This window comes from Hippocampus comes, unplaced genomic scaffold (assembly GCF_001891065.2).
Source record: "Hippocampus comes isolate QL1 unplaced genomic scaffold, H_comes_QL1_v1.1 scaffold51, whole genome shotgun sequence".
NCBI classification, from domain to species: Eukaryota; Metazoa; Chordata; class Actinopteri; order Syngnathiformes; family Syngnathidae; genus Hippocampus; species Hippocampus comes.
The window spans coordinates 1,097,421-1,114,955 of NW_017805497.1; the positions used below are offsets into that span (position 1 = coordinate 1,097,421).

Genomic DNA, 17,535 nt, shown 5'->3' on the forward strand with positions numbered 1-17,535 from the left:
AATCCCCATTTACTCCTGTTTGAATTGAATTTTTCTCTTAATGCTCTGGAATGACCGAATGGCATGTCATTTGGTTCTCCAGTTTCTTACTACGGCTGGAATATCCCCCATTCATTTCTGAAAGGATGAAAAGCATTACAATGCTAGATATCAATCTTGCCTCGTTCTACTGGAAACAATAAATTTGACTAAACCAAGTAGATGCCTAGTTTCACTTCTGAATGTTTTCCGCTACAAATACAGTATTTTGGTTTTCCTTTATGTCATAGCAAAACTAATACATCCATTTTTCCCCCTCTGCTCACATTTACAATCGAGGTGGATCACATGTTACATGTTGACTATTCCTTAAAACTTTTAAGTTAAGTTAAAAGCCATCCCACCTTTTTATTGACCTCTTCGAGCGAGTAGCTACTGTAATCAATGGATTAATCCCGGTCTCGATCACATATCAGTGAGTTGTTTTATGCCAACTGGTCCACTGAAACAAACCGCACCATCATAATACCAGCCACGTGCACCTCAAAACTGAAAAAGCAACCCAGGGTCGATGTGAAAATCAAACCAGGTAGGAAAACGTTCATGGGAGTGTCAGAGATTATTCATGCCCCCGTGTGACAATGCCTCATCATTCACTCAACCTGTCTTTGTTTTTCCAGACTCGATGCTGCCCTGCAAAACCGGAACGCTGGAGTGAAGCCGCACGGCCAGATGCGTCAACTAGACTGACGAGCAGAGATAAAAGCAAAGGCTGACATCTAGTGAGTGCATAGTGAAGTGTAGTCTCGCTCGTAAATCGCAACGACTATTTTGGACCAGAAAACCCAAAATCATCTTTAAAGTCGATTTCATAAGATTTACAAAGATATCATAATTGGTCATTAAGAATTCAGTACTGTCATATAAAAAAGGAACTGGATTAGGGAACAGAAATGTGTAACATTCACTGTATATTTACATAATATACAGTTTCGGTATAATCCGTCTGCAGAAATGTAATTTAAAAGAGAAACATAAAAAAACAATGCCTTTCATTGTGACTTAATTGAAATATTTAATATTTCACCAAAATATTGGGCGTGGCGGGTTGATGACAAAATACCAGTTAAAGTCAATTTTTTACTTTTTTTCAAACAACTATAATGGTGTTATTTTAAATGTGATATATTTCCTTTGCAGGTGCATCTCTATTGGTTTGAATCTATTCAATTATCTTATGTCATGCTTCTCCCATGCGTGAGCTGGAGCGCATCCCAGCTGACTTTTGGGCGAGAGGCACATTGGTCGTCAGTCAATTCTGAGACAAACAACAATTAGAAATTTGAAAATTAGCGAAAATTATTTTGAATAAAGTTCAATTCCAAAAGTGAAACTGATATTCACTATTAAGATTCATTAAAAACACAGAAAAATACAGTAATTTTCAGAAGGTGAATTCCAACTGAATTTCAAAATTTAAATTTTTTTTTTTTTTTTTTTTTTGCTTCGTGTGCAATGTTCAAATATTTTGAGATGGTGTATTTGGGGTTTTCTTTAGGTACAAGCCATAAGTATCCAAACTATAAAAAGTGTAGCCATCAAATATTTCACTTTCTGTGTTGAATTGAAGGCATTCCCTTTTTCTCATTTGAAATGATGCAGTGAAATAAATAAGTTTTCCATGAATTTGAGAAGTACCTGAATACACAACACACGAACACACAGAAGGGTAAACATACATTGCCTCCACGTACAGTTTATCTTTTCAAACAGACCACTCTTTGATAAGATGCTCAACTAATTATAGAATAAACGGCATTGTGATGCAGGATGAAATGAAGCATAAAGAAGGGAGAATGCTGCCTTTGTTTTTCATTGGACTGATTTGGCTCTTGCAGCTTTTTGGGAAGCAAATATCTGCAGAGGCCTGTTCGGGTTCCTCTCGAAAAGGAACGCTTTCACTTTGGCTCAGAGCCTACATAATATGTCCTGGAAAGTGCTTTTTTCCAGCTCCAGCTGCTATGAAAGGCGTATTATAATTGTATAAAGTAGACGGGGACATATTGATGCAAGAAAATACTCGAACTCGTTTCCCTTGATTCACTGACTTATGTGACCGCAAGCATGTGAAAGTCGAAACATGACAAAAGTGAGAACGCTGACATCCTTTTCGGTCTTCCTCGTTATCGCAAACCGTTCGAAAGAGTGCAACTTTCTCCCTTCATCGTCCCCCCCGAAACAAATCCCTCGAGCCGAATAATGAGCAGTCAACACAAGGGGGGGACCAGAGAGTGGGAGAACGAGAGAGTTGAAATGAGGGTGACAAAAAAGAGTGGGTGTCTCCTTGGCGACCGACCCAAGCCATTTAAATCACTTGGCCCGAGCTGCTATTGAATCCAATGGCAGAAGCTTGAAGCTCAGCTTTGCTCGTTTGCTAGCAACATGAGCGGCGCGCAAGAGGAGCGAGCGATGACAGCTCACAGCCTTCATCTGAACGCAACTTTGGATCTGCACGATGAAGAGATGAAAACGGCGGTTTTTGGTCTGTTCTCCTCTTTTTTTGATCACGTACACCAGGGTTCGTCAACCTTTTTTTTCCAGTACTTCTTCCCTACAGATTAATGTAAAAAGCTACGAATTTGATACGCACATCAGAAAGAACACATTTGCTCAAAGTACTTTTATTTTTATTTTATTTTCTGAAGCCACTGATCGTGCTAATGATTCCTCAAACTAATCGATAACATTTCTCCATCCCAGAAGTCAAAGTTTTTGACTTAGTCATCATTGCCTTGGCCTTGTGCATCCTCCTCATCACGGCTGTCTACTGCATCAGTGTGTGCTACAACCGCAGCAGGTGATGCACACACATACATCACAGTGCATGTGGGCCACCGTTAGCTTTCTGCAATGCCATAATAATCATATATGCAAGGAGTGTCATTCAGAAAAGCGCAGACCTCCGCTAAGGCCGAACTGTTGACAACAGTGAATGAAAAATGATAGAACACAGTTGTATCTGTTTGTTAGTTTGTGCCATATTCCAATGATGCCCCAATGTCTCAACTGTGAAGAAGTCATTTTTTTGTGCATATTTATCCAGATCCCCACAAAAATTGAATGTGTTCCTTCTTAGCTCAAACACCACTCCATAAAGTATTGAGGACCGATTGAGCGACTGCAGTTTCATTTTTTTGTTGAGACCCCAATGTCTCAACTGTGAACAAGTCATTTTTTCTGCATATTTATCCAGATCCCCACAAAACTGAATGTGTTCCTTCTTAGCTCAAACACCACTCCATAAAGTATTGAGGACCGATTGAGCGACTGCCGTTTCATTTTTTTTTTGATTTTAGCTGGCCTTCTTTCAGAGAACAGAGGCAGCTAAAGACAACTCCAGAATCTATTACATCTATAGTAACCCACTGCCTGTTGGAGCCAAGGAGGATGAAGAGGGTACAGCCGAGGGAGTCACACTACCATCAGTTCTGTCCATTGAGGAGTACGCACAGAACCCCGACAGTGGAGTCATCCTGGACCCACCGATTTTTTACATGCAGCTTTAGGGATTACATTCTTATACGTGTGATATCTAGAGTCAAATTTACAATTGTACTTGTCTCAGTGATAAACATGACAGCCGTGAAAACACGCTGGTATTTTTGAGTCTCTGGAATGGTTTTGCAATCCTGTAATGACTTCATCAACAGCCAAGACGATGATGGATTTAGAGCTCAAGTCTACAAACCTTAATGAAGGAAGTTTGAAACGCGTGGCTCTTACGAATGATGCAGCTTGGAAACGATAACATTGATGCAGTTTTGGAGTTGGTCCAACAGTAGTCAAAGATCAGGACGTGCTGTTTGAGTTTCAGTTTTTCATTCCCAACATAAAACGGGATCTTTGAAAGTACACGTGCAGTCAGATAATTATTATGAAATATGTGCAGTATATTGTCTGTAGTCTACATTTACGTGAGACACTGATTTGGTTGTACATATGGTGAATGTGAATAAAATTACAGCATGTGTTATGCATTATCAATTGTCTCAGTACTGTATAATCAAAAATGGTTTTATAGCATGTTGGATGAGACAATGCATATCCTGTGGTGTAAGGATAGAGATCATCAGATATACTACCTGGATACTGTACATCTCAGTAAATTATATTGACACCAGCTGCAGCCAGCGACATAAAACATGTCTGCACAATCTATTGAGAATCAAAGAGCTGCAAAAAAAAAAGGTTTTAATTTAACATTATGTTCACTATTGTAAATGTAGTAGTGTTTTGCAGTTTCGTAGAAGTGCACAAGATGATGCTGAGAACTTTACCTTTTATCTTGCTGTGGTGTGTGCAGATTATTACGTCAAGGTAGTCATCTATTCATTTTCGACACCGCTTACTGTCATTGCAGTCATGGGTAAGACAAAACCAATCCCGGCGAACTTTGGGTGAGAGGCGGGGCCAGTTGCGGGTCGCATACAAACAAACAACCATTCAAACTAACATTCACACAGAGGGACAATTTAGTCTTAGAAAGATAACATGCATGTTTTGAGAATGAGGGAGGAAGTATCTGGAGTAAACTCACACAAAGGCGGAACATGCAAACCCCTCACTCTCAGTACTGTGAGGCGGATTTCCTAAATACTCCTCCATTGTGCCTCAGAGTAAGCCAAACAAATTAAAAATGTGGTTTTTTTTTCACAGCAGACCTAAAAGGAGCACCTCTGCACAGCATGTTGTTATGCACAATCCAATATACTGTATGTTTTTTTACTAACACCATATTCCAAACTTACCAAGACAGAAGTGATGGTCAAGCTAAGCTATAGCTTGTGATAAGCTGGTCAATTGACAGTTAAGCCTTTCATGCACTAATAATGACAAGCTATAACCTGATAACATGATAAGCTGTCCACTGTAGTAACCGCTGTCCCTCGAAGGGTTGCTCTATGCAAGACAATTAAAACATCGATTGATTTTCACTGATCTTTAATAAAACTCTTGATAGGATGTCATGTTAAAAAAGAAGCAACATGAAGGAAGATGAGAAACGTACAAACAAGGATCACTGCACAGCACTGGATGGCACAGTACGCTCGGCCAGGGTGGTCCCTCACACGATGGGTTGGGTCTCACGTATGAGCCACTCCAGCGCCTCCTTTCTGCCTTGACGCTCCAGCTCCGCCCCCACCACCTCGCGGCACGTCCTGTGGTACTCGTTCACCCAGTCCCGCTGTCAAACACACGGACACGCAAACACACTTTTAGCTCCTGTGGTACACGTCAGAATGACTCTTTTGTAAAATAAGAAATATTCGACTTGTGAAACATCAATTGCTCGGCTCTGAGAAGTATTGAAATGGTGTTGGACATGGTGGGTGATGTTTACCTCCTTCTGGGTGAGCAGCTCCGTGTTCATCATCTTGACTTGGATCGGAACCAGAGTCAAGGGCTCAAACGTCAAGCTACCTCTATTTCTGTAATTGTACTGGAGGAAACCAAAGAGAGTGTCATAGTTGAAATAACAACTGAATAATACCTGTACAAATGGTTGAAGAACCTGCTTCCCTTCAGTTTAAAGTCTTACTTTGGGCTTAGCTGGTACAACAAGAACCACATTTTCAAGTCGGATGCCAAAGGCTCCATCTTCATAATAACCTGGTTCTACAAATTAGAAAGGCAGGGAAACATGAGCGTGTTGTCATATATTAGCACTGCTATTTAAAAACTATATCAGCAAGAAGTAAGTGTCACTGATTTGCAGTATCAGTCGTAGTGTATCGATGCATACCATCGCTGACAATCATGCCGGCCTCAAGAGGTTCATCAGCGAATGTCTTGTAGCTGATGCCACAGGGCCCCTCATGAACATTAAGAAAGCAGCCAACGCCGTGACCTGTACCGTGCAGGTAGTCTAGGCCCGACTCCCACAGGGCGGCTCGTGCAAACGAGTCTAACAGGTGGCCTGGACAGGGAGAAGTTTATAGTCCAGCAGTCACATGTTCTTTGAGCCTCGGTTATTGTCCTCACATATTCATCCATTTTGTATACCGTGGATACGCAAACGAGTCCAACAGGTGGCCTGGACAGGGAGAAGAAGTTTATAGTCCAGCAGTCACATATTCTTTGAGCCTCGGTTATTATCCTCACATATTCATCCATTTTGTATACCGTGGATACTCATGAGGCTCATGGTTAAGCTGGAATCTATCGCAGCTGACTTTTGCACGTGAGGCTGGATAAATACCATGGACCCGTCAATACTCAATCCATAGGCGACACGCTCACATTTACTCCTATCTCATCTTTACTTTTTCAAATGAATGGAAATGTCATTAATTAATAGTATGATAGTTTCTGTCTACGTGTGTTGTTCCACCATATGTGTTTAAATATCCATTGGTGAAAGGCGGTAAAAACGTGACTGTGGATGTGAACTGTTTGCAATGGGATTTTCCATTTTTTGTTCTCATTTAGCTAGCGGGGCCTGAAGGCAACATTTTAAATCTACTGTACATTTAGTTTGACGGTAAATTTCAACTGTGAGTGGCATTACAGTTTTCTTCCGAAGGCTCAAGCACATTTTCTGTATCTACTGTACTGGCTATTTGTACTTATCTTGAAAAAAGCAAATAAGCCTTTCTTCACTCTTCATTCCTTTGTAAAAATGCTATTTTTGTGTCAAACAATTAGCACAAGCCATCGTATTAGTCAGCACACAGTGCATCAAATACATACTGATGGGAGGAATGAAAAAGACATCCGTTTTTTTTTGGCTTTCTCTGTGCGCAAGGTAGGCTATGTCAGTTTGAGCTCATACTTTTGTCATTGTTCTTTCAACACAGAGATCCAAATGTCAAGTATTTTTGTTCAAGATGTTTACGGTATTTAATGTAAACATCAAAACAAACACAAAACTGAGCTTTTCCATGTAACCCCTCGCCCCCCAAAAAAGACAACCACAGAATGGGAATGAACTGCTTTGTGCATGCAAACTAATATTAAAGTGGTACCTTTGGTTCCATTGGGGAAAACCGCAGCGCTGACGGCGATGTGTCCCTTTAGCACATAAGTAAAGCATTCCTTGAAGAATACAAAGAAACGGCGTCATTTCAGGCGGAACGCCAAGAAACTGCTAAAATTATAGTATTGTTCAAGCTAAAATTAGGTTCTGGCATGTCAAGTAATGTTCGCTGCAGTTGAATGCACCTTTTCATATGCAGATGGGGTTCCAAAGTGCACGGTGCGGGTGACGTCTGTGGTTCCATCACTGCCAAAAAGCAGACAAGTCAAACCACATGCCAATTAAGTTGTTGTGTGTGAACAATTAGTTTACATGTACTGGGCTCCAGAATCGATGAGGTAAACTTCGTTGACAGTGAGCGTTCTGTTGGTCTCAGGCAGAGGCCTACAGAGAAAAGAGAGGTCAGTTCTATAACAAACACACCGTGACCAAAACAAAACAAAAACAAACCCGAATGCATCCGTGGCTTTTCTGACCTGTAATGAATGATTGCTGCGTTGGGCCCAACACTGGAAATTGTAGGAAAACTAAGACCGACGAAATGTTTCTGTTGACTGCGAAAGATAAATCAGAATTGTAATTAGCTTTTTTTTTTTTTTTTTGTGGTGCTTCGAATAATTTGTTGAATCCATCCATCTCTAATTAGGGTCACAGGAAAGCTGGAGCTGAGATTCAAACCTAGAACTTCTGGACTGTGAGGCGGACGTGCTAAGCAATAAGCGACCCCCAAGACCACAATATTTTACATGCAGGCTATATGTATACAAAAAAAAAAAGTTGAATATATAAGCCATCCTGATGGACCCTCTTATCCAGAAGCCTCAAATAGACATTAGCAGGGAGGCTGAGCAGTGTGATCCACCTGTAGTTGGAACACACACTCCAGTCCCTCTTCTTACAGTTTTTTTTCCTAATGGCTGAAGCACATTTTTTTGCCACGATTCGATATTTTTGCAAAACGCTTTTGCTTTCTCTGTGCACAAGGTAGGCTATGTCAGGTTGAAGTCATATTGTTGTCATCGTTCCATATACACAAAAGCATTTTTATTCAAGATGTTTACATTGTGGGTGGCACAGTGGTCTACAAGGGCAAGCATGTCCGCCTCACAGTGCGGAGGTGTAGGGTATGATTCCGGCTTTGGGGTATGCATGTTCTCCCCGTGCCTACGTGTGTATTCTTCGGGTGCTCTGGTTTCCTCCCACATTCCAAAAACATGCACGGCAGGTTAATAGAACACTCAAAATTGTCCCTTAAGTGTGAGTATGAGCGCAGATGGCGCTGAATACTTTTGAACCATTTTTTTTTTAAATTAAGCACCTTGTCCCAGCAATAAAAGTATTAAATTGTGCATGGATCCGTTCAGGCTTAAGCGGTACAAAGAATGGGCGGATGGATGGATAGATGGATTTTATTTTTATCCTGTAGAGGGAGCTGTAACCCCGGCAGAGCCTTTTATGAGACCGTTTTGGGAAGTAAGACATGACCTTGAATGAAGTTTGAAAACACTCAAGAAAAGCCATCACCTGCGTAGTTCCTCAGCCTTGTCAGCAGCTGAGATTTCTGTTACAGTGCCTTTTGGAATCTATGAAACGATTAAGAGGATAAAATAACAGCAAGTTCAATCAAAAGTATGTGTTTCCCCGGGGCATAAAACAGTGAAGGGAGTACTTAACATGAGCAAGGATTATATTTCACTTCAACCAGAATATAACTAACTTGGCAAGGTTAGAAATCTAGGACCAAATCCACAAAGAACTCTTGTGCAAGATTTATGACCCAATTCTAAAAGGACACACGCACAATTACACTACTTGATTGCTGTAGTTAGTCCGAGGAAACACAAAGAATTGTCAGAATTACTCATAGCAAAGATGAAAGCAATTAAGTCGTAAAAATGGTGCTGAACTAAGAGAACCTTAACAGTGAACCTTAACACAATAAATGAAAAATCCTTATCAAGTTGTTCACTGTCATTTCAGTTTTTATATATTAGAAATGAAAAAAATTGTGCCGAGTATGTGCCGATTTACATTTTTGATGTGAAAAACGAAACCACGCAGAACAAAATTGCCATGATGACCAAAGTGAAGGGAGCCGATGCAGGCGGGTAAAATGGGCAACGGGCTGAGAGTCAGCCTTGAGTTGAGAATTCTGTCTGAATACAGCCCCAGATATTTTACATAATACAGACAAACATAACACTCTACCTACCTCTTTTTCCAACCAAGCAAAGAGGTCACAAAGAGCGACTGCATCCTTGATCTGCCAGGAAGACGACAGAACGTTTATCCGTCCATCCATTATGATACACGAATAAAGTCTGAGATGGGGTTTATGAAAACGTTAAGCAATCTTACATGGGCTGTTTTCATGCCTTGAATCTCTGTCGTGTTCTTCACCGCTTTGGCCAGGCAGAGGGGGGTATACGGGATGGTAGACCTGTGGGCCTGCGTACACACAGCAAAAGGAAACAGCCACCGTTTGAAAAGAATGACCAAAAATAGGGGCAAATACGGATCCAAAGAAGGGTGGAGGCAGATAAGACACTGCCAAAGAGCTATAAGCATGGTTAGGATTATGGTTGCAGTTTGCAGCGGCGCAGAGCTTCAAAATAAGCGCTCTTATTCGTTTTGCTTGCCTTTTGTTATTTCTTCTTTTTTTGAACTTCACCCTTTGCTCAATGGATGACTCGCACTACCAGCTGAGGCGCAGTCGCCCCACCTTACACGTGACATGTCAAAATTATGATGCAGTGCAGTTCGACATCACTACAAAGTACAAGCACAATAATTAACATCGAAACTCTATAGTGCTCCCGCACAACATCTCAAACCGATGTTTTAGAAAACCCGTTCAGAATCCATACTGAATGGTATCTGACATGACAAAATACTTCTTTAAAGGTACTGACTGCAAATAACACTTGATATTGTTTGCACACAATCATCAAGCTATATTTTCAAAGAAATAATTTAGGGCAGGCACTACTTTATGTCAGGGTGTTGTTAAATTAATATTTCTCGGACAATGACCATGTAAAATTGATTTTGCAAAGGCAGACGTTTTACAACAACTTTGACTCTCTCATCACCAAAGACATTAATGAAAATCTACATTGTTTGAATTCACCCCCCCGTCCCCCAAAACATCTTTTACAAGATTATGCCAAGAACATTAGGAGACAGTGAGTGTATGTTCCCTGAAACGGAGATCGCTGGGAATGTGTTTGTTCTCACATATGCAGACGAACTTAATAAAGCTCATTAAGAGAGAATCATTGTAATCTGAGCCGACACCACAAAACAAAACGAGCCTTTTAATAGCTATAACGCTAAAGTCTTTTTTGATGCCACATTCACAACAAAAACTTGATGCAAACTAATATGCAACTTTTTTTTTTTGCGTCCTCGGCTACTGAAAGAAAAAAATACATACAGTATAGTCTATCTTTAAAAAGTAGACAGTCATCCCGTCTCCCTTTCTGCACGTACAATTTAAGCATCCTCTCACCTGCGGGATGACCTGCGTGAGAGCGCAACTGGCCTTGTCACAGATCCACACTTTGTCCTTGTGGCCAAGCGCGGTGCAGATGGCCTGCAGCTCGGCAAAGACCGATTCGTATGGGAACGTCTGAATGTGAAGCTCGGGCTTGCTGGGCGTGTCCAGCTGCAGATGCTCTCTCAACGCCGGGTCGGCTAGACGCTTGATGTCCACAAAAAGTCTGCGGAAAGATTCAGGTAATTAAAAACAAGTAAATAATTTTTTCACACACATGCACACCCTATAACCTTATTTTTCACATCAATGTGCCACATTGTGTGTTTTGTGAATCACGGCAGTAACAAACACACCAAGTGAATGAAATCCAAAGAAAAAATGAGGGCCTGTCTTTTTTCCACAAGAAAAAAAGCTTAGCGGTAAATTCAATGAATAAATGCAATGTAGTCCAACCGTATTGTGTCGATCCCCACAATGGTATACGCAAAGAAGACAGGGTTATACTCAATGTCTGCGCCACGGAGGTTGAAAAGCCCTAGACAAAAGAGGAAAACCACCATAAACGTCACAATTATTGGCATTTTTAATGATGAATTATCCAAAAAGTGAAAAGTTTGTTTCCTACTTTCTGTATGGTCATTCAGTGGTCTGTTTCAGCGAAACTCTTCTACAAAATATATGTGCATCTCGGTGGATTAAAATATGATTGAAATGTTCATTTATTTCACTAATTCAATTCAAAAAGTAAAACTCATTCAATAAATTAATGAAGCACAGGCAAATTCCTACCTAATTTCTACATTAAAAATATATTTTAATTGTTTCTTATGTGACTTGTAATGCTTGAGATGGTGAAGTTGCTGGAAGGTATCATCATTAGTGTATATACTGTATGTGATATACAAGTTCACAGTTTGACTCGAACAGCTAAAATAAATTGTTTTTTTCCCAAAACTGAAATCTAGGATATGCACCTATAAATTGTATTTTTTTTTTTTTAATTTAATCAGTGATCCTCTGCAGATGCCTGAGCAATTCCCCCTTCGACCCAAATGTCCATTTAGTCCCAATACAAGCTGATGACAATCACAATCACTGTAATTAACATAAATTCAGCAAGAAGGCAATCAGAACCAAGAGCTCTTCAGGCGCGGTCAACACGGCGCTCAAATAGACATGAAGTGGTACGCCCGTGCATCCCGGGGTCCTTGGATCGTGATCATGTATCAAAGCTGACTTAGGCAAGAGACGTGACACTGCTGTACACACGTCTTTTGTGGTTTGAAAATATGGTTATGGCAAGTGGATATTATTTTTCTTCGCAATAAAACGCAAGCCGAGTTGTTTTGAGTCACGGTCCTGTGTTCGTATTTTTTTTTCTCCATTTACCTGAAGGTGCATATAACTTTTTTGGTTGTTGTTCAAGTCATTCACGTGACATCAATACTTACATGCTATTTCGTCCAGAGCTGTGGCAATGAACCAGGACATTTTTCGTTCTGTCATCTTTGCACGGAGCGCTGTGATCTTGTCTTGCCACGACATACCTAAAAGAGTAGATAATGTCAATCGTGTAATCACACGGTCTTCATCTCATCTATAGGTAACCACTTACTGCAAATCTTATTCGTCTGAATCCAAGAAAGAGCACAACAACACAACAAAATCATGGCTGACAATGTGAAATTAAAAGGTCAGACAAAGGTATACAGTAGTGTTGCCCGCAGAGTCACGATATATTACTCGCAAATTTCAGCAAATTACAGATTTCCTTTTGGAAGCTGTCTGTTATTTGCTAAAAAACGGAACTATTTGCTGTTTTCTTCTGTGTGCTCAGGATGAGTTTATTGTAGTTTGGGAATTTAAACGATCGATAGTTTTAATTTCGTTTTGAGTGTTGTGTCTTTTCGTACCGTGCACTCTCTGGGATACAAAATATTCTTCTTTTTTTTTCTTTTCTTTGAGGAGCAATTTTACTAATCAATGACTTCATTGTGAACATGTAGCCATTCTCCAGCCACGGATTTTCGCTATTCACGCAAGGGCTCGGTCCTTATTCCCCGCAAATGGAGGGAGAAGAGTGTATTAATTATACAGACCCGTGTAGTCCGATCCCAAAGTGCGAAGCTGTGTGCTGGGTCTTTGTGGACGGTCAACCCACACCACATCGATGAGGTTTTCCTGCACTGCTATGAGAGAGTGGCCCGCACTGGTCAGTGCCTTGGACATGGCTTTCCACTGGTCTGACATGGAATGCAAACAGGAAGAAAAATAACACATTTATCAAATACAGATAGTTTAACAGGTAAAAATTCTGTAAGAGTCAAAAGGGAAGGGAAGTCAAGTCCTCATTGAATAGCATGACAAAGTGTATTACCGGTAATGTTTTTGATTGCTACGATTGGATATTTAAATTAGGACTATTTGTTTAAGAGCGTTACTTCCGGGCTACTTCAGCAAAGCACCATCGGGTGACTTCTTTATGTGCTATTCTAGGTGTGTGGCCATTAGTTCGTACCAAAAGCACCATGTGAATTTGCAACTATTGGTCAACTGGTTAGCACGTCAGCCTCACAGTGCAAAGTTCGATTCCGGCTGCGTCCTTCCTGTGTAAAGTTTGCATGTTCTCCCTGTACCTGTGTGGGTTTTCTCCGGGTACTCCGGTTTCCTCCCACATTCCAAAACCATGCGTGACAGGTTACTGGAACAGTATATATTATCCCTAGGTGTGAGGGTGAGCGCGGATGGTTGTTCGTCTATGTGTGCCCTGCGATTGGCTGGCAACCAGTTCAGGGTGTACAGCTGGGATAGTCTCCAGCATGGCCCGCGACCCTTGTGAGGATGAGCGGATCAGAAAATAGTTGGTTTGATGGATGTTGCTGGTATGATGACAAGCGTTCACGCTGCTATGCATTGTGTTTCTTGAAATGAGAAATTCAACTCCAAAACACCTGCAGCAATGATCCAAGGGTCGACCCCCACTTTTGAGTTCTCTGGCAGGACACTTATCAACCAGTCCTCCTGAGAAGGTGTCTCCTTCAGTCCTGTATGGCAATTAAAAACAAACCAAAAAAAAAAAAAAAAACATTATTTGGGTTTATTCTCATGTCATGCATATTATGCTATTGTCATGATCTGTCTGTTTTTGTTTTGAGGTCCAGCTGAGTGGTGGGTGTTTTCCCTTCAGCTGCGCACCTGTCATGCATCGCAATCAAGCCACGAGATGAGGACTGCCCTGCCAACAACTGCCTGTTGGATAATTCGCCTTGCTCCAGCCATTACTTGTGTGCAATGTTCTCGACATTCCTGATCTTGCTCCGTTTTTGCTCTCGGTTTTCTAGGAGTAGCCCCTTTGATTTTGGTAAGTTATTCTCAGTTTGTACTTTTTATGAATTGGTTCGCTCGTCCTTTTGACACAAGCTATTTCCTTTTGTATTTTTCCATGCCTTTTGCAAGCGCCTTTTGCTTCTCTCGTTTTATCAAGGTGTGGTTACAAGCATTTTTTTCTTTGTACTTTGTCGGCTTTGCGCCACTTTTCCTGGAAATAAATATTTGTTGTGTACATATTATGTGACTTTGCGTTTTTAGAGTCCACTTCTGTCCGACACCTGACAGCTATTAGCTGTTTAATTTAAAAATAATAATAATAATAATAATTACGGTAATATTTTATTATTTCCATGGTTTATGTTTATGTTGGGGGTGAGGGGGGTAAATGTAAACGCCACAGTACTGTTGAAATGTTGCTTACACTTTTTGCAGGGAAAATTATACCAGTGAATGTTAAAAGATGAGAGCGGAAAAGGTGAAACTCCTATAAATTTAATCTGAAGTGTTTGTTGCACTTTATTCAAATAAAATGTTTGCAATCAGTTGTTGCTTATTTGTCTATTATAGGCATGATTTACAACTGAAATCCTGGCAAGAAACAGCAGGAATCTTCACCTACACTGTCCAGTACCAAGGTACCGGTAATCATTTCAGTTGATAAATTGTCCAAAAACACTATTTCATTTAGATTCATATCATTTCATGAAACAATATAGTCTTTGAATCATATCAGTCACCGCAAATCTTGGTACAAATCTTTTCACTCCTAAAATGGGAAGTGAATAAATGCAGTCAGTCCAAATGATGTGAAACTTTTCTTTGGCAAGCAAACGAGGTTGTAAATTACCCATCTTCATGAGGGTCCAGTTGTTGTCCATCTGCTGGGTGGCCTGAAGGAAATAACGCCCGTCGGTCCACATGGCGGCATACTGCTCCGTGACGATGGCTGTACCTGTACATCACAACGCCCACTCATGACTGAAAATCTACAACCTCAGACTCAATGTTGCCACTGCAGCAGTGGTTCTCAAACACCAAGTACCACCTCAAAAAAGTACCAAGTACCAACAACCAACATTAAAAAACCCATAAAAGAAATTGAGGCAGTTGTTTTAAATCAAAAAGGTAGGTTTCCACATACAAAGTGCATGTTCATGCAAGGCACATTTAAAAACACCATCAAGAACAGGTACCTGCTGAGCCGTTGAAACCACAGATAAACTCCCGCCTGCAGTCACATGGTGCAATGTATTCACTCTTAAAGACACAGAGATAATACAAACATAATACATGAGTAGATCACATCATTAATAATCAGAGCAAAGTGGTCCTCAGCCTGTGTGCCACCTTTGCCCATTTGTCCTACTTGCATCGTGACTTGTACAAGGAGAAGGGAAGGTTAGAAGAAAGAATTCATTTTAAAAGATCAGACAAGCAGAAAATGGGTGCACAATCACCCAAGCATCAGTACTGTGAGTTTATCCGTCCAGTATCTAGTTAAGCTGACATAACCTGTAAAGGGGTAAAAATAATTTACCTGATGGGCATCACCAGAAGGGATAATGTAAGCTTGAAGAGGCTCTGAAACATATTTACAATTCTTCATCACCTGGCGGAGTTGTCTGAGCAGCTCTCCTGTGATCTTTGGAGACATGTTTCTGTCTGAATGGACAATAATGGCAAAAAAAAAAAAAAAAAAATACTTCATTCAGCTGGAAGAGCGCAACAAATCATTCACAACAATCAACTGCGGATGTTCGCAAAGCACACGAGCAAAAATAATCAATCTCAATGATTTAGTCTTCATTTAAAACCTCATGCAGTGGCATTACCAGACATTTGGGAAGACTTTAGAAGACCCGAGGACTGACTCACTCGAACTGGCTGTCTATTAACGTGGAGCTCAGAGATCACATCTTGATCTTTACCCCCGCAACACGCTGATTCAGCAACAGGTGTCTTGGAAGTAAAAGTAGTACACAGACTGGATACTTCATTGGGTACCTCCACCACAATCTAATTTGATCCGGTTTAATAATTCTGTTTTCATACAATGGGCAATCTTACCAGTGACCACAATGTGCATTATATAAATAAAGATGTATTGTATAGTGTTCAGACTTTGGAGTTATGTACTGCACTGTACTTACTGGACCTGTAGTTATGTCCAATATTCTGCTTTTCTAATATAGGTATTCAAATTAGTGCCAACACCTCTTACAATGATGTAGGGCAAACTCCATCCAACAATAATGAATATAGTCTTATATAAATATTAGGGGGCGGGCATACATCTCTCCACAATAGACAAATCGATGCATTTTTCGATTTGGTTTGACTCAGTGGGACTATAATTCACTTCGTTATAGTACGGCACAGTCCGAGAGGGTAGAATGCAATGCTTATTTTATCGGCAATTAAAATACATTTGAATTATCTTGTTAGTAAAATGTGCCATTTGTTTCTAAGATACAACCAATAAAAGCCGATCCGACTTTTTTCATTAGGGCCACAGGTGAGCTGGAGTTGATGCCAGCTAAGATTTACATAATCAAGATTTTGGAGATAATCGGGAATCTGCGAGGTTTAAAAGTAAAATAACCGGTCACCTATTCGATGACAAATCTATCTAATCTATTTAAACAACTTGATTTATTTCCTGTACACTCAACCGTGTGTTTGCTGTTTTGGCATATTTTGTAGATCCAGTAAACGGCATCATTGATCGATTGGAAAACTATGACATTATTAATAGCTATATTGTAACGGTGTGTAGTTTTGCGTGTTTTCCGGTACTAACGGTAATAACCTTGTCCATCGTAGGTTGGGATGATTACACCATTACACCTAATGAACACACACGTACATGCACATGTACATCACCAATTATGCAATTAATATAAACAGCATTTTGTGGATACGATGATCGCAATGAATATAAAAGTGGTGCTAACGTTGCGGCCGTGGACAGAAAAAAAGTGTTGAATGTTGTGTAACAAAGTAGATTCGTTGCTCGGTCCCAAAAACGAAAGCTCGTTCAATGCGGAAAAGCTGACAAATGTCGCCCAATCACGCTTTAGGATCCTTCATCGATGAGCGTTACCATTGGTTGACCGCTCCTCATGCGATTGACTTTCGTAAGTTGACAATGCGTATCTTTTGTAAGAGCTCATCCTTTTTGCTTCCTTGCGCGCTACTACTAACACGCTCAGTTGCTTTACGTGTTCTGAAAATGAAATTAAATTTGGAGGGGTGAGCGAGTTCCCAGGCCACGAGTACAACAACAACAACAACATCATTCAATTGAATGTGATCCACAGAGGAACATCATCTGGATGTTTTCAACTCCCACCACGGAGCACCTAAGGTTCGCTCTCGGTTTTCATAGCGAACAACCGCGTGAGTTCAAATAAAAGACGGGAGATGAGCAAACGTGCCGTTCATTCGAAAGCAGACCGCATCTGCCATATGACTCGGGGTGGGCCACCATCCGAACTCTTGATCCGCTTTCCGGTTAAATAACCCCACATACAGTACGTAAAATAATGAATACCCACCCGGTATTTTTGCCTTGTGAACGTGGTTCTTGCGTTTAAGGAAAAAAAAACCCAAATGTCAACAACAAATCTTTAAGCGTTTGGTTTACTAACAGAAGGCAGCCATATCACTCGTGACGTCAGCCATCACGTGA

The 17,535-nt window shown here is 40.6% G+C and overlaps 1 protein-coding gene and 1 long non-coding RNA gene across 3 annotated transcripts; one reads left to right on the top strand and one right to left on the bottom strand.

The window, feature by feature from the left end:
* The first annotated feature begins 537 nt into the window (after positions 1-537).
* LOC109519921 (uncharacterized) lies at positions 538-3,009 on the top strand. Its single transcript, XR_002169054.1, has 3 exons — positions 538-568; positions 660-761; positions 2,740-3,009. It is a non-coding gene; the product is annotated as an uncharacterized LOC109519921 (long non-coding RNA).
* Positions 3,010-4,963: 1,954 nt separating this feature from the next.
* xpnpep1 (X-prolyl aminopeptidase (aminopeptidase P) 1, soluble) lies at positions 4,964-17,535 on the bottom strand. 2 transcript variants are annotated; one of them, XM_019876787.1, is made up of 20 exons: positions 17,402-17,535; positions 15,382-15,506; positions 15,038-15,101; positions 14,692-14,796; positions 13,466-13,558; positions 12,614-12,757; positions 11,966-12,061; positions 10,968-11,049; positions 10,527-10,737; positions 9,374-9,463; positions 9,228-9,278; positions 8,540-8,598; positions 7,492-7,569; positions 7,328-7,399; positions 7,201-7,261; positions 7,005-7,074; positions 5,783-5,956; positions 5,579-5,655; positions 5,381-5,479; positions 4,964-5,224 (listed from the first exon to the last, which is right to left on the bottom strand). In XM_019876787.1, the coding sequence occupies exons 2-20, from the start codon at positions 15,496-15,498 to the stop codon at positions 5,105-5,107; spliced, it is 1,863 nt and encodes a 620-aa protein (XP_019732346.1). In that variant the 5' UTR covers positions 15,499-15,506; positions 17,402-17,535; the 3' UTR covers positions 4,964-5,104. The 2 variants fall into 2 exon arrangements, with proteins under 2 accessions (XP_019732346.1, XP_019732345.1); XM_019876786.1 differs by lacking the exon at positions 17,402-17,535 and adding an exon at positions 15,677-15,870.

What these genes read in the sequence shown, in the direction of transcription:
- xpnpep1 (XM_019876786.1), bottom strand. An exon ending in TTGCTTGGTTGGAAAAAGAG is followed by an intron (nt 8,599 to 9,227) that starts GTAGGTAGAGTG and finishes ATCGTTTCATAG; the next exon opens with ATTCCAAAAGGCACTGTAAC. An exon ending in TTTCCCCAATGGAACCAAAG is followed by an intron (nt 5,957 to 7,004) that starts GTACCACTTTAA and finishes CTCCCTGTCCAG; the next exon opens with GCCACCTGTTAGACTCGTTT.